The sequence below is a fragment of the Python bivittatus genome, unplaced genomic scaffold (assembly GCF_059951505.1).
Source record: "Python bivittatus isolate LINGU-HERP-01145 unplaced genomic scaffold, Pbiv_v1 ctg000270_np1212, whole genome shotgun sequence".
NCBI classification, from domain to species: Eukaryota; Metazoa; Chordata; class Lepidosauria; order Squamata; family Pythonidae; genus Python; species Python bivittatus.
Window position 1 is genome coordinate 3,188,466 of NW_028277050.1, and position 13,114 is coordinate 3,201,579.

At 42.2% G+C, this 13,114-nt stretch overlaps 1 protein-coding gene across 1 annotated transcript; it reads right to left on the bottom strand.

The window, feature by feature from the left end:
* Positions 1-4,697: 4,697 nt before the first annotated feature.
* TENT5C (terminal nucleotidyltransferase 5C) lies at positions 4,698-12,900 on the bottom strand. The gene is made up of 2 exons (XM_025169961.2): positions 12,782-12,900; positions 4,698-8,330 (listed from the first exon to the last, which is right to left on the bottom strand). Exon 2 carries the CDS (start codon positions 8,310-8,312, stop codon positions 7,149-7,151), a length of 1,164 nt encoding a protein of 387 aa, XP_025025729.1. The 5' UTR covers positions 8,313-8,330; positions 12,782-12,900; the 3' UTR covers positions 4,698-7,148.
* Positions 12,901-13,114: the final 214 nt, after the last annotated feature.

Below are 13,114 nucleotides of genomic sequence, written 5' to 3' on the forward strand. Positions count from 1 at the left end.
GGACTTAGAGGTTTACCTGCAGGGCTGCAGAGAGGAATTTGCAGAGCATCTGTCAGACAAAATTGATTGGATTCACTCTGAGTTAGATGTCAGCCTCGGTACAGGTCCTGTGGAGAGCTCTGGGCGCAGTCCTGTTCGGTTATCTGGGAACCTGAGGAAGTGGACAGGGTCCTCATGACTGTGAGCTCCTCATTAGATCCATGTCCCTTCTGGCCGGCTAAGGCCACCTGGGAGGTGACGTGTGGTGGTGAATTCTTTGAGAGAGGTTATTCCTCTGCCCCTCAGAGAGGCATTGTTTTGCCCCTCCTTAAAAAGCTATTGCTAGATCCCACCATACTGGACTTTTGTCCAGTATCCAACCTTCCTTTTTTAGGTGGTCATGCAACAGCTTCAGTGGATCCTGAATAAAGCAGATTATCTTGACTCCTTTCAGTCAGGTTTCAGGCCCTGACATGGGACAGAGACAGCATTGGTTGTGCTTTTGGATGACCTCTGGCAGGAGCAGGATGGGAGTAGTCCATCCATCCTTGCTCTACTTGACCTCTTAGCAATGCCTTCTGGACCAGCTTTGAGGGTTGGGAGTGGGCAACACTGGATTGTGCTGGTCTCTTTCTTCCTCCAAGGCCAGTTCTGGTTGGTGTTGATTTGGAGTGAGAGGTCCTCCCCACAGCCTCTACATTGTGGGGTGCCAGAGTTCAGTACTCTCTCCTCTCCTATTTACCATCTACATGAAACTGCTGGGTGAGGTCATCTGTCATCATGGGGTGAGGTATCAACAGTACACTGATGATACCCAGCTGTACATCTCCACCCCTGGTAAACTAAGCAATGCTGTTTATATCTTGTCTCAGTGTCTGGAGGCTGTAAGAGTTTGGATGGAAACAACAGGCTCCAGTTCAATCCTGGCAAAACTGCATGGCTTGGGGTTTTGGGGCCTTCTGGATCTGGGAATTTACCATCTTTAGTGCTGGATGGGGTGGCATTGCCTCATACAGACCTGATATGCAATCTGGGGGTCCTTCTGGACTTAGGACTCCTACTCAAGGAGCAGGTAGCTGTTGTGGCTAGGAGGGCCTTTACACATCTTTATGTTGTGTGCCAGGTATGCCCATTCCTGGATCTGGGGGCTCTACTCTTAGCCACTCAGGCCCTAGTCATCTCCCAAATAGATTATTACAATGCGCTCTACATGGGGCTGCCCTTGAAGAGTACCTGGAAACTTCAGCTGGTGCAAAATGCAGTGGTGCGGGCAATTATGTGTCCTTCTAAAACTGCATGTCACACCTCATCTCTGTGAGCTGCACTGGTTGCCAGTTTGCTTTTGGGTCCAATTCAAGGTGCTGGTTATGATCTTTAAAGCCCTACATGGCATGGGCCCAGGTTATTTGAGGAACTACCTCTCCCCAGTTACATTCATCCATCCCACCCGGTCCAGCAGGAGGGACGTGTTACAGGTCCCATTTGCCAAGGAGCTTTGGTTGGTGTGACCCAAGAGGAGAGCCTTTCCTGCCATGGTACCCATCTATCCCTCCTGAGGTTAGATTGGACCCAGCCCTATTGGCCTTCCAGAAGGCCTTTAAAAGGTTCTGGTTCTGCCATCAGGCCTGGGGATTTCATGGAAGTGTGGAGCCTGTTAAATGGTTGCATGCAGTGTAAGTTTACAGTGCACTCTCCCCTGTCTTTTTCTTATTTTTTAACTATTTTAACTGTATATTAATAATTTTGTTTTAGTTATATTGATTGTTTGGCTTTGTGTTTTTAATTCTGGGCTGCCCAGAATTACAAGCTTGTGATGGGCACCTATATAAACAAATACACGCGTGCGCGCACACACACACACATATATATAAAAGGAGGAGGAGGAGGAGGAGGAGGAGGAGGAGGAAGAGATAGGAACAGCAGGCAATGTGACCACATGAAGAGCTTACTAAAGAGGGCACTTGAGGTGGAAAGGACAGGTTAACAAGGAGGACTACTGTACATTCAAGTAACCCATAAGAATACAAATGATTTAAAAAAAAACCTATTGCTCAGAATTAGCTGAGGTGGGAAATGGATGTTAACAACAAAAATGGCTTAAGTATTCAGAATAAAAGGAAAAGTATTCCTGGAGGGTAATCCACCAGTATTATGAATGTAACAGTAGCGCAAATCATAAAAACATCCCAAAGCTAATCAGAGTTAGATTTTACCACTGACTTCAAGAAAGTCTAACCCTAAATCTACCTTAATCCTTGCAGCAAGAGAAGTTGTTTATCACTGAATTTACTGACCGAAATCCCTGCATACAATGAATCCTAAGGCTAATCCTGACACCAAAGTGAACAACAGACATCCAGGAATCAATCCAGATCCTAACCTCACTATACAACCAATCAAACATTTTTAACCTAAATGTTTCCTAAATAGCAATTCTACTGTAACACGAAGGTAAAAGTACCACTAAGTAAAAAAACTCACCCAGAATGACTGACTCTCCTCACGCCGTACAATGACATTCAACCAGAGACCTCAAGGAAGCCTAACCTTATCCTTCTTTCATCCTGTTGCCAATAGAAATGCTTTACTACAAAAGTGACCTAAGGAGAGTGTCCAGAGGAAAAATGAAGCCAGGACAACCCCTAATGAGAAAGCCCCGCTATAAGATTTCTAGGAAGCTTATATCCACCCTTATTGCAATAGAAATTCTTCACCCTAAAAGTGGTTAATCCCCACAAAGTATGAATGGTCCAGGGGTCAGTCTCTGGAGACTTGTATAAGCTGGTCTGGCTCATAAGGCTAAGAGTCAAAGAGGAGAGCAGGACACAAGGATGCAGGACCAAGGTCTGACAATGGAGGGTTGTTTCCAATGAAGAACCAGTCTGATGGCTGCCCCGAAGTAGGGCCAGCTGCAGATGTGGCTCAGGTAGGGATGTTGGCATCCTTGCTTCTTGAAGAGCCAAACAGATTGCCTCTGCCCTGCTCTCTGAAGCTACCCATTCATCATAGGGCTAGGAACCCCACCAAGTTCTGGCCTATCATCACCCAAATCTACCTTCACCTACTTATGCTGATTAACTGCCTCATCAGCCTCAAGGAGTCAGAGTAATCAGAGTAGATCATAACAATTAGAGGAATTTATGAAGAGAGATTGAAAGAACTGGGCAGGTATGGCTTTGAAAGAAATGGTACTCTCCAAATACCTGAAAGGATGTCACACAGAAAAAGATCAGTATCTGTTCTCTATTATTCTAGAGTGCAGGACATGGAACAATATATTTAAGTTAGAGAAAGACAGTTTCCAATTAAACTTTTTTTTAATCCTCTTAGTAAGGGTTGTGTTACTGGAAACTATTATCCAAAGCAGCTGTAGACTCCATTTCATTGGGTATGTTGAAACAGAAATTAAACAGCCATTTATCTTTAATTTGGATTCCTTCATTGAGTAAGGGGTTGGGTTCAACTGCTTAAATGGTCTTTCCAATTCTGTGATTAAATTAACTTACACTGGCACTAGTACTTACGTATTCTCTATTTCTTTTCTTTTCAGAACTGCAAAACAGTGTTATGCACTTTTTCAAAACACATTTTCTGCATAAATAGGTTATGCTAGATGATTTTAAGGAGTCTCCAGGAGCTGACATTTAAAACCACTACCATTCTGATTTGAAGCAAAATCTACATTTCTGCTTAAGGTTTGCAAAGCGATTTGTGGAATTTACAGACTGAAACCAACAGCTGTCAGAAACCAAAAGGCTGTTTGCTTTGAAGCCTTGAGAACAAGTTGTTCTGAAAGGTCCCAATTTAATCTTCTAGCATCTATTTAGTAAAAATAGAAAAACAAACTGAAATATGGTCAGTGCTTTAAAAAGACAAACACATGGTTTTAAGACAGCCTAGTTCTCAGTGAGTTAGAAATTCAAATCTAGCCCACTTAAGGGTACAAGCAGATAATGCTTCAACCCACTCTCAGAAATCTTTCCACAGAAAGGCTAAATTTCAGAACCCACCATTCTAGATTATCCATCAGAAAATAAAAGGGAAACAAACAACAAAGCTTTGAATTAAATGTTGAACAAAAATCTAAACTTCAACTTCTTGTGGCCCTTCTTGGTACAATCCCATTTTATATTCCCCTCTCACCCCAAGGTGCAATTCTAGGACAGGAAGCAAGATAAATCTTTTCATGAAAATGGATATTTTGTAGGAGACAGACTAGGCAAGGCAAGCTTTGCCTGTGGTCTTAAGGCAGTCTTCATCTGAAGTTAATTCTCTCTTAAACTTGTGGAAAACCAAGGCCAAGAAACTACCTTATTTACTCTAGATTTCCCCCAGATTACATAGCATTCTTTTCCTCCTGTTGTCCCCCAGAAGAATTTTGCAAAGTAGGTTGAACTAGCAGATGGCTGCCCCTGTAAATTTCTACAGCTGAGAGTAGATTTTAACCTGGGTCTTCCCAGCCATACTGCCCAAATAGGTATCTTCCTTTGGACATTAATGTTATACCTGATTGGAGTGAGATGGTTACATGGGGTCTATTGGCAAGAAACTGATAACACTCAGGTAACCTTCTGGCAGGATCATGAGCACCAGAGAGAATACAGGGTTACAATCGCTATCTGGGAAGTTGGTAACAAACTGGAAAGTTCTTTGAAAGTCTCCTTATCTTATGGAGATGCAGAGGAAGGAAGCAAAAAAGGACACAAAACATTCAGGTGGCCAAAATATTTTACTTTAAGCTTTCAAGTTTAAGAAAACCAAAATTAGGGGCACATCAACAGCCCTCACCAAAGCTATCACTCTTATCTAGCAACTGACAGTAATTTTGCAATTTAAAGAAACACACGCTTGCCAGAGATGCAAACAAAAGAAGTTTCTACTAGTGTAAAGAAATTTGGCTTAGACATCTACTATGCACTTCAGCTTTGAATTAAATGTTGAACAAAAGTCGAAACTTCAACTTGTTGTGGCCCTTCTTGGTACAATCCCATTTTATATTCCCCTCTCACCCTAAGGTGCAATTCTAGACCAGGAAGCAAGATAAATCTTTTCATGAAAATCAGCCATGCTTTTTACTGTTTAGCTTTCTAGTTGTTCTTTTTGTTTTTGAATAATCCAATGCAATGAATTTCAACAATATTCAGGCAATTTGAAATGGTCAAGCAAAACATGTCGTTTAACTAAAGCAATTGAAACAGGCTCAACATTTCTGTTTATCCATTTGATTCAACAAGGAATTCAAAGGTGGTAGCACTTTAGCACAGCCGTGGTCATCTGCCATTGCACGGATAAGAATCTATCTCTAAGTTGCAGAAGAAATGTTAAAAAAGCTAAACTATTTTGAGCTCTTGAGAAAAAAATAAGGATTTCTATTCCATATTGCTCAGTAATGAACATTTCCAAACATTTTTTTTTCTTTGTCATGACCCTGTCCCTAATCTTACCTAGTTTCCTTTTCTGGAAATGTTATGCTTATGCTACATATACAAATACACCAGTATAATAAATAGCCTTTTGCAATAAGAAACCTGTGAAAGCTCTATGGGTTGAAAACTCTCTTTATTTTCTCTCTGTATTTAATAGACAATTTAGGAATTTCAGGTGTTCTGCTGGGATTTGGATTTAGTCAATCTATGCTCATCACTCATGAATTTCTTCAGTAATGTAGTGAAGTGTTCCTTATTACTAGCTTTGCTGACAAGAAAACTGCAATTGAGAAAGTCCTCTGCACAGTATTTTGAGCCCCTTCTTCATGAAAAAGACAATGGAGCTGTAGAAGCACGCTTGACAGGTTTCCTTCTTACAAAACCTTCATTTATTCACCAACTGTGACTGAGGGCCCACCTCTCCTTTCTATACTTTTGAACTTTAAGAGGCTTCCTGAAAACCGACAAGTACCAATAAACCCTGAATAGTAAGATCTAGAAATATATAAATGTTTTAAACTGAACTCACTTTTAAGACATTTTTTTCAAGAACTTGGAGTGTTAACCAAGCGTTAATTGAAGCATTCTACTCGCAGATAACTACTCAAACCATCATTTCTACTGTAGGCCCTGCTGCTCACATCTTCAATAGCATTACTTCCCCCCGCCCCCCCAAAAAATCAGGTTATATATATTCATATGTCAGTTCCTTTTGTTTTGTATTCATTAAACCTCTCCTGGGATTTTGACTGAAAAGAGTTTTAAAAAATCTACAGTTTCAGTATAATTCTAGAAAAATATTCGTTCTATATTCTATATATGCTCAAGTTTCAGGGCAAAATAAAATTCTAAACTCCAGATTCATAAACTCTATGTTTTCCAGTAATCGCTTTGCTACCTAAGATGTAAACACTCAGAATTTCTGGATTGTAAAAGGCAAATATCCAATATTACCCTTGTAGAAGTATTTTCCCACTTCTTCCTTTGCCCAGCAACCTCCCAAACAGGCTAGAAGAAACCCTGCGATGGGCCTTCTGTTTTGGGAAAAATCAAGAGGTAGCCGAGCTCTCCATTGCTAATGCTGCCCTCCCAAAAAATGTTTAGAGTTCTCCTCTTCCTTTGCCTCCATCGCTGCCACTCTCCTTATTCAAGGAGGTCTCCAACTCCAATATTTCTGAGGAAGCTTGTGAGAAGAAGAGATCATGAATGCTATGCATTATGGAAGCCATTTCTGCCAGCATAAAGTTGCTAATATCTTTAATTTCTTTAAACTAAAATGCACCAAATAGAATGTAAGGATTCCCCTCCCCCCCCCCTTTTAAGGATGATTTCATAATTACTGCTATGGTGCCAGAAGGAGACTGATTAAGACCTTCAGGGAAAATGGCTCTAATGCTACATGCATTACACTGCTTCAATTCCATTGCTTTTAGTGGGGTTTTGATCAGCTAATTGTGTGCTAGAATATAGACATTTTTTCCTGCACAAGAATACCAGATTAGCCCTCATCACTTCCATTAAACTGGGAACAGAACTTGCAGACAATGAAACTTCAAAAAGTAAGACAGCATGGAAGCAATTAAGCATTTATACAGATAGCAAAGAGATCCTCTTTTAAGAAAGATAGTACTATTTTATGACCTGATTAAAGCTTGGTATGTTAGTTCTATTTGTCTCTAAGTAGCCAAGATAAATACAGGAAACACTCCATTCTGGCTGAATAGAGGCACTGAAAATAAGAAATCAATTGCAAGGCAACCAGGTAGGACATACCTGGCCATAAGTATCTGCAACATAGTAGCTGCTGAAGTTTGCATCACTAACATAAGGCGCTGGATGATAGTAGCAAGTGACATTATTAGCATTAGGGATGATGTTTTGCTCTACAAGAACTCTGAGGGCCAAAAGGGAGATCAAGTTCAGTGTCTGTCTACGTTCATGTCCCATGAGGCATACTGTGCTCTCATTCACCACTCTCCGCAAGGTCATTAGGTAGTCGTATTTGCTTCTGTCCTCTTCAGCGAAGTGATTCTGCAGGTACGTTTCCAATTTACGCTGCTGTTCCAGAATATCTGGGAAGTCTATGAAGAACCTTGAGCACATGTAGCGTTCTAAGGTTTTAATCTCCTCTTTGTCCATGGGCTTGAAATCCCTCACAAGGAGATTGCTGTATTTGAGGAGCCCCCCTCCCCTAATTTCCTCAGGGTTCTTGGTAGTTATCAGTCTGTTCTTAAGATGAAGAAAGGCTGCCTCAAAATCACCATACATACTTTCCCCAATTACAGTTGGATGGAAGTGCTCAGACATTGGGTTTTCTGAGCACTCATAATAAAAAAGCAGTGAGTCTAGTATTATTTGAAAAGAATCCACACTGAACTCAAATTGCCGCCTTATACGATCCACAAACTTGAGCTCTACATTTCTGCCATGTTTGTTAGAAAGAGATATTAAGCTCCATCGGTCAATTTCAGTGGATACCTTTACCAACTTTTCAATATATACTTCCTTAAGAGTCATGGGAGTAATCTTGAGTTTGTTCACACCTTCCGGCAAAAAATTTAAAAGGGACTGCAGAACCACATCTTTGACCAACTGGAATTCAGTCTCACTTGGGAGGGACACTTGAAAAACAAGATCTAGATCTTTACAACCCAGCCCATTATCTTTGACCAAGACATGACCAGCTGTGGAACCATTCAGTCGAACGTCATGCACTAGAATGCTTGCTTCTTCCAGCCTGCACCGAACAGTCTGGATTATTTTCTTCAAGGTTATCTTCAGAGTTGGAAAATTTCCCCGTCCATGAATTGGTACCACCTCTGACAGGATTTCATGCAAGCGACCGACTTGTTCCCAGCTTAATACACTGCAGGATGTGGAGTCAGCCTTTGGTCTGTTGTCTGCCATTGTAGATGAATGTTTGAACTAGAAAGGAAGAGAATATTTAAATAAGACTGTTATACATCCTACTAGTGGGATTAAGCAAATTTAAGATCTTGCAGTGAGTGATTGGGAAAGTTCTTCAGGAAAAGGAGTAAGAACCTCGGTAAATTATTACAAGCATCATTTTATATTTGCTGTAGTCTAGATTGGCTAATTCTGATTCTTTATGAGCAATTCATTACAATTGTGGTTCTCTTTGCACATTTAGTTTCTCCAGCAACTACTGTATTCTCAGAGCCCATTAAATTCTAACACACACATTTTTTGTTTTTGTTGTGGGGTTAGAAACACTCAAGAGAAAATGTTGTACCTGAGATACAGTACTTCGGGTCTTATTTGTTAGATTAAAATTTATATGAATACATTGCTGGACACAACCATTACAACTTCACACCTACCCATATACTACCATATACTCTAAGTTTAATTATTTGAATTTAGATGGTTAGAAGTGTATTGGCTGCCTTGTTTTAGGGTATAGGATGGCACAAAGTTCTTACAAGAAAAGTTCTCTACCACAATACTACTGCACAAAGACAACCATAAGATATAAAACAATTTTCCCAGCTCCCCCTCTTCATGGTAGCCTTTTTGTTCCCTGAAAATTAGGCTGAGACAGGAAATGGCTGGGGGAGGGGTAGCTAGGCCCTTTCATGAACAGAACTAAGTTCATGGCAAATGCCTCTGTCCAATTTTGATTACTCCCTTTCTCTGTGCACCAGAGTCTACCTAACTCAGCAGTTTCTTCCCACATGGTATTTCATTTTAAAGGGATGGGATTTTGAAAAGGTTTTCATGGGGAGGAAGCAGATAAATCCGCTTCTAGAAACCTGTTGCATCATTTAAAACTGGAGCCAAACCATTCATCCTTTCTTTTAAAGGATTTCTAGACTGGCTTGTAGGACAGAGTTCTCTTGAGATAATTAATAAACAAATATACATTACAAAAATGGCAAGCAGTTAACAAGCATTTCCCCCCAGTATATTACAAGTTCCATGGGATAATGCTGAACACAACCATTACAACTTCACATTTACCCATATACTGCCGTATACTTTAAGTTTAATTATTTGAATTTAGATGGTTAGAGGTGTATTGGCTGCCTTGTTTTAGGGTACAGGATGGCACAGAAAAAAATTCTTACAAGAAAAGTTCTCTACCACAATACTACTGCAGAAAGACAACCATAAGATATAAGATGGATTGCACTAAACAGAAAGCAGAACTTTCTTCTCCGCCTTCAGCTGATATGGTTAGACTGTGCTCATATTGCACTGAGCCATTATATGGTAAGTTTGGTTTTGGCACAGTAAGATAGATAGCATTTGTAAGAATTACATCTCAGATTCATTGTTAACAACTGAGTTTAATAATCCCTAAGCAGCCACTCTGGTTTGTAATCCCTAGTTTAAGACTTATTATTATGTGGGAACCCAGAAATAGGATACTTATTATATGCTATTATCACAAAAAAAATACTCTGGAGTTTTAAATAATGTCCCTGTGTCATACTGTTTTCCATTGTTTGAAAAGGCCTTCCTTGTTAATTAACTGTATTTGAAAATCTCTACAGCCATGTGAAGTCTGTGAGAATGACAGATGGGACCTTCCAAACTACAGAAGATGATTCTGAATGCATGCTCAGCTCCAGAACTTGATTTCAATGGAACTGAGGCCTGCACCCAAATCTGTTTGTACCCTTCTCCTCTACCACCTCCTTTGTTTTCAGCAGACTATCCTTGGAGGAGAAAGGGTTTTGCTATTACTGTTAGAATACTGGAAGTCAGAAGTTCTTGCTGCTCTGCAAATCACAGGGCAGCGCCAGCTAACCTGCCTGTAGCCCATCTGTATGAATCAAGTGCTTAGGCCAGTGTTGTCCAACCTTGGCCACTTTAAGATGAGTGGACTTCAACTCCCAGAATTCCCCAGCCAACATGGCTGGCTGGGGAATTCTGGGAGTTGAAGTCCACTCATCTTAAAGTGGCCAAGTTTGGACAACACTGGCTTAGGCAAAAGTTCCAGTTTCTGCTGGGACAGAGAGAAATTTGTCCGATGTCTGTTCCTCTGTCACATTACTTCAGCAGCAGCAGCAGCAGCACGCAGGACCTGAGAGTAACCACATATAAGTGCCTCCTTCTCTACTCAGACCAGTTCTCCAGATGAGCAGCAGCTGGCCAGTGGCATGAAAGGCAAGCTCCAGCAACAAGACTTGGCTAAACGAAAAGCAGTGTAGCAGGAAAGGTGTTATTTGTATGCAGTTTCCCTTAGGAAAGGAACACTGAACACAGCATCCTATGTGAGACATTTTCTCATTTAGAAGGCTGGACAAAAACCAAACGTCTAGTGCCTCCTTAGCTGAACTTAGAATGAAAATGAAAGTGCCAGTACATTCCCCATCACGCACAGCCTAAGGAGGCCTAACAGACTTCCAGCAGGTCCCATTTGAAACACTAGATATGCTGCCCCTCAAAAATCGTATAGGAAACTCACTGTATTCAAGACAGCACTAGAAAACTGAATACGGAAAGCAGCAATAGAAAACAGTTAAACCATTTGAAGCTGCATAGGAGATGTTGTTCTAATAGCTCTTATTTCATGATATTTATCTTCATATAAGAGGCACATCAGCAACATCCTACAGAATTCAAAGGATTACTATAGAATAGGTCGATATGATGAGGTATTTTTCAGGAATCTCTATGCTCACCAGCAATGCTGAGACATCACCTCAATATAGAAACTTAGGCTGTAGCTTCATCAAGCCTACTATTATATTACTGGCTGGCAGTATTTCCCCAGAGACTTACACTGAAGTCTTTCCCAAAACAGCTAAGCAAGATTGCTTTAATCTGAGTTACAAAGATCACTGGGGCTGTTCACATAAAAAGCATGTGTTTGTTTTCTAGACCACGGTCTTTCCTGTAGAAAGGCTGGATTGAAATTAATGCTTAGCAAGGTCATTTTGCTCTGCAGCTTTCCTAGAAAGCTGTTCTGAAATGCTGGAGAGGTCAAAGCAATACAGATGGGAGAGAGCGGCCTCCTTATTCCAGAGAAGAGCCTCTGCTGGATCCCTCTGCTTTCTATTTACAGAACGCTCAATTTGAATCCAACCCACTCGTCTGAAGCGGCCTAATTACAAGGTATTTCTCATGCAGGAGTCATCCTGCCTCATTCACAGAATGCTAAAGGTGCCTTGCAAGCAACTTCTTCTTCTGGTGCACAAACATGGAAGGGTAACGATGATCATCTTTTTTAAGCTACTACATATATACAAAGAAAAGGAAAAAATAGAACAGTTGCACAATGAAATTGAATAATAGCTCCAGGAGCTGTCCATCCAAAAGTACCCTTGTGTAGGAGAATTTCCTTCATTATGAACATCTGGCATTGGCTGGAAAACTGAAGCTCACACATCTGGGGGGTGCCCGGATTAGAAAAGGCTGCTATACACGATTTAACTTTTTCTCTGTCTAATAATGATTTCTAGATTCTTGTCTTACAAGGCTGGAATCTGGCCCAAAGTTAGCACTGGATACAACATGGACACAAGAGTCTCTAGAATATTCTCTGATGCTTGGAAAAAGAGAAGGCTGTTTAAAAAGCAGCCAACAGAAGGCAAGGTGGCTAGACTCTACCACCAGCTTGAAAGAACTCAAGGAAGCCATTACTGGCAGACCATCCTGACAAAATGATGTCCATCAGGTCAGGAAGGGTAGGGAGCGACTGAATAATCAAACAATGGCTAACTTATCACTGAAGCCCATGGTATTTCAGCAACAGGTGTGGCTGTTAACACCCATTTAGTAACTGGCTTCTGACAGGAACATCCAGCTGCCTCAGTTCTGCCCAAGGAAATTCGTGTGAACGGTCATCTTACCCGACTCTCTTTCTCTCTTCTACCGATAAACCAAGGAAAAATTCTTTAAAGCCATACTCCTTGGAAATGTTTGCCAGTTAATTAATAGGAATTTAAAAAAAAGTCATCGGCAGTTAGTAGAAGGCACATTGCAACTCACCGCCCCATCCCCAAATCACGCGGGAGCCTGCCTCTGCGCAAAGTGCGCCGCTCAGCCCACGCGCTCCACCGATTTCGACAGGACGCTCTCCGAGCAGAAACGCGTCGGGGAGGGGGGGGGGCGCTACCTCCCGGCGGACCGAGCTCCGCCACAGACTCTGAGAGCGAGCCCGAAAGGGGACGAAGCCTAAACCGGCTTCGGGGGAGTCAGAGCCAGGTCTCCAGGCGTGTTTCACCAAAGGGGCGGCCAGGGAGGAGTCCTCGTTTCCCCCAGTTGTCGCTGCGGGACCCAGCGCCGTTAGTGCTGCCACTGTTGGTCGCTGGATTTTATTACGCAGAAGTTTCCAAGGTCCTTCCGCTCCCGGGGCCGGGGGCAAGGCGCTCAGTGCCCCAACCATCAGCATTTTGCACACAAACCTCCGTTTTCCAACTAAGCCGGTGAGCGGGGAGGGCGCAGAAGCCTCCGCGTCGCGGGAACCCTCACCGGAGGCGGCGGCGGCTCGGCCGTTCCGGTCTCTTCTTGCAGCTGAGCATTACATTTTTTCACCCCTCGCGGCTTCATTTATAAGCCCCGCCCTCGGACAGGCCCCGCCCCCTTCAGGCGGGGGGAGCGAAAACGCGTTTGTCTCCTGCCGATGTGCGGTGAGTTGGTGTGAGGATCTGCGGGCAAAGTGGGAATGACTGAAACGTGGGAAGTTGGAATCAGGCGCTCACTCAAAATATTTTCGGATTCCCCAATGGGCAGGCGCC